Source organism: Aplysia californica, unplaced genomic scaffold, assembly GCF_000002075.1.
Source record: "Aplysia californica isolate F4 #8 unplaced genomic scaffold, AplCal3.0 scaffold00633, whole genome shotgun sequence".
Lineage (NCBI taxonomy): Eukaryota > Metazoa > Mollusca > Gastropoda > Aplysiida > Aplysiidae > Aplysia > Aplysia californica.
The window spans coordinates 92552-93395 of record NW_004797903.1 but is presented as its reverse complement, the minus strand read 5'-3'; the positions used below and the strand labels follow the sequence as shown (position 1 = coordinate 93395).

Sequence of the window (844 nt, the reverse complement as noted above, 5' to 3'; positions counted from 1 at the left end):
CTCTCCAGACTACAAGTACTCCAGCGTGGTGACAGAAGAGACCAAGCTGAAGGGAATCTTCATGGGCCTAGGAGTCATAGCCGCCATCTTGCTGGCCTGCTGCCTTCTGCTACAGCTGCCATGTTGCCGTACCTCAGTCACGCAGAAAATCGCGCACATCGGATTCGGTATGCGAAATCCGGATACAAACGGTCTGCTGTGAATAGAGAAGATCGCGCACATCGGATTCGGTCTGCAAAATCCGGGTATAAACGTTCTGCTGTGAACAGAGAGGTGGCCAGCCCTGACGACGGGCAGAATCAGATGACGTCTTTTTTTTTTAAATATAATACTACTGTGTGTCTTCAATATCGTTGTTTGAAGCTTGGGGAGAGTGGGATTTTTTTTTTGGGGGGGGGGGTGGTGGTCTCTTGTTTGTGGTAGGTCTTTAATTGTAAGATTTTGTTTCTATTTTCTACAATATGGATGTTGGAATGGTGTTATCACGTCAGCAAAATGAGGAGGGAAAAAACTGGCGGGGATGGTGTCTATTCCTCTTGACGGTCGTGTGTAGTTAAGCATGCATCTAGACACATTATCATGTCTTTGTATTATTGTATTTTGTACTTTTGGTATATCAACTTTAAAAAATGGCGTAAGCCCAGGGGGAGAATTAAAATAATAGGTACACTTTTACAGCGATCTGGACACAAACTGCCTCCCCAAGAAATGAAGACCGGTACACATGAAAAAAACCTTTCTCTTTGACCTATGTGATTGTGACTATTTCTTACTTACAGACTCTAACATAAATTATTGACCACCATGACAGACAGCCCTGATTTGTTTTTAATCCGAAAAAAAA

General features: G+C 43.1%; 1 protein-coding gene across 1 annotated transcript in view; it reads left to right on the top strand.

Moving 5' to 3' along the window:
• LOC101848546 (L-selectin) overlaps positions 1 to 844 on the top strand; it is a gene marked incomplete at its 5' end in the record, with an annotated part of 7869 nt that extends 7025 nt beyond the window's left edge. The window contains 1 exon segment of the mRNA XM_013087742.2: positions 9 to 844. Coding sequence (XP_012943196.1) covers positions 9 to 202 — 194 coding nt within the window.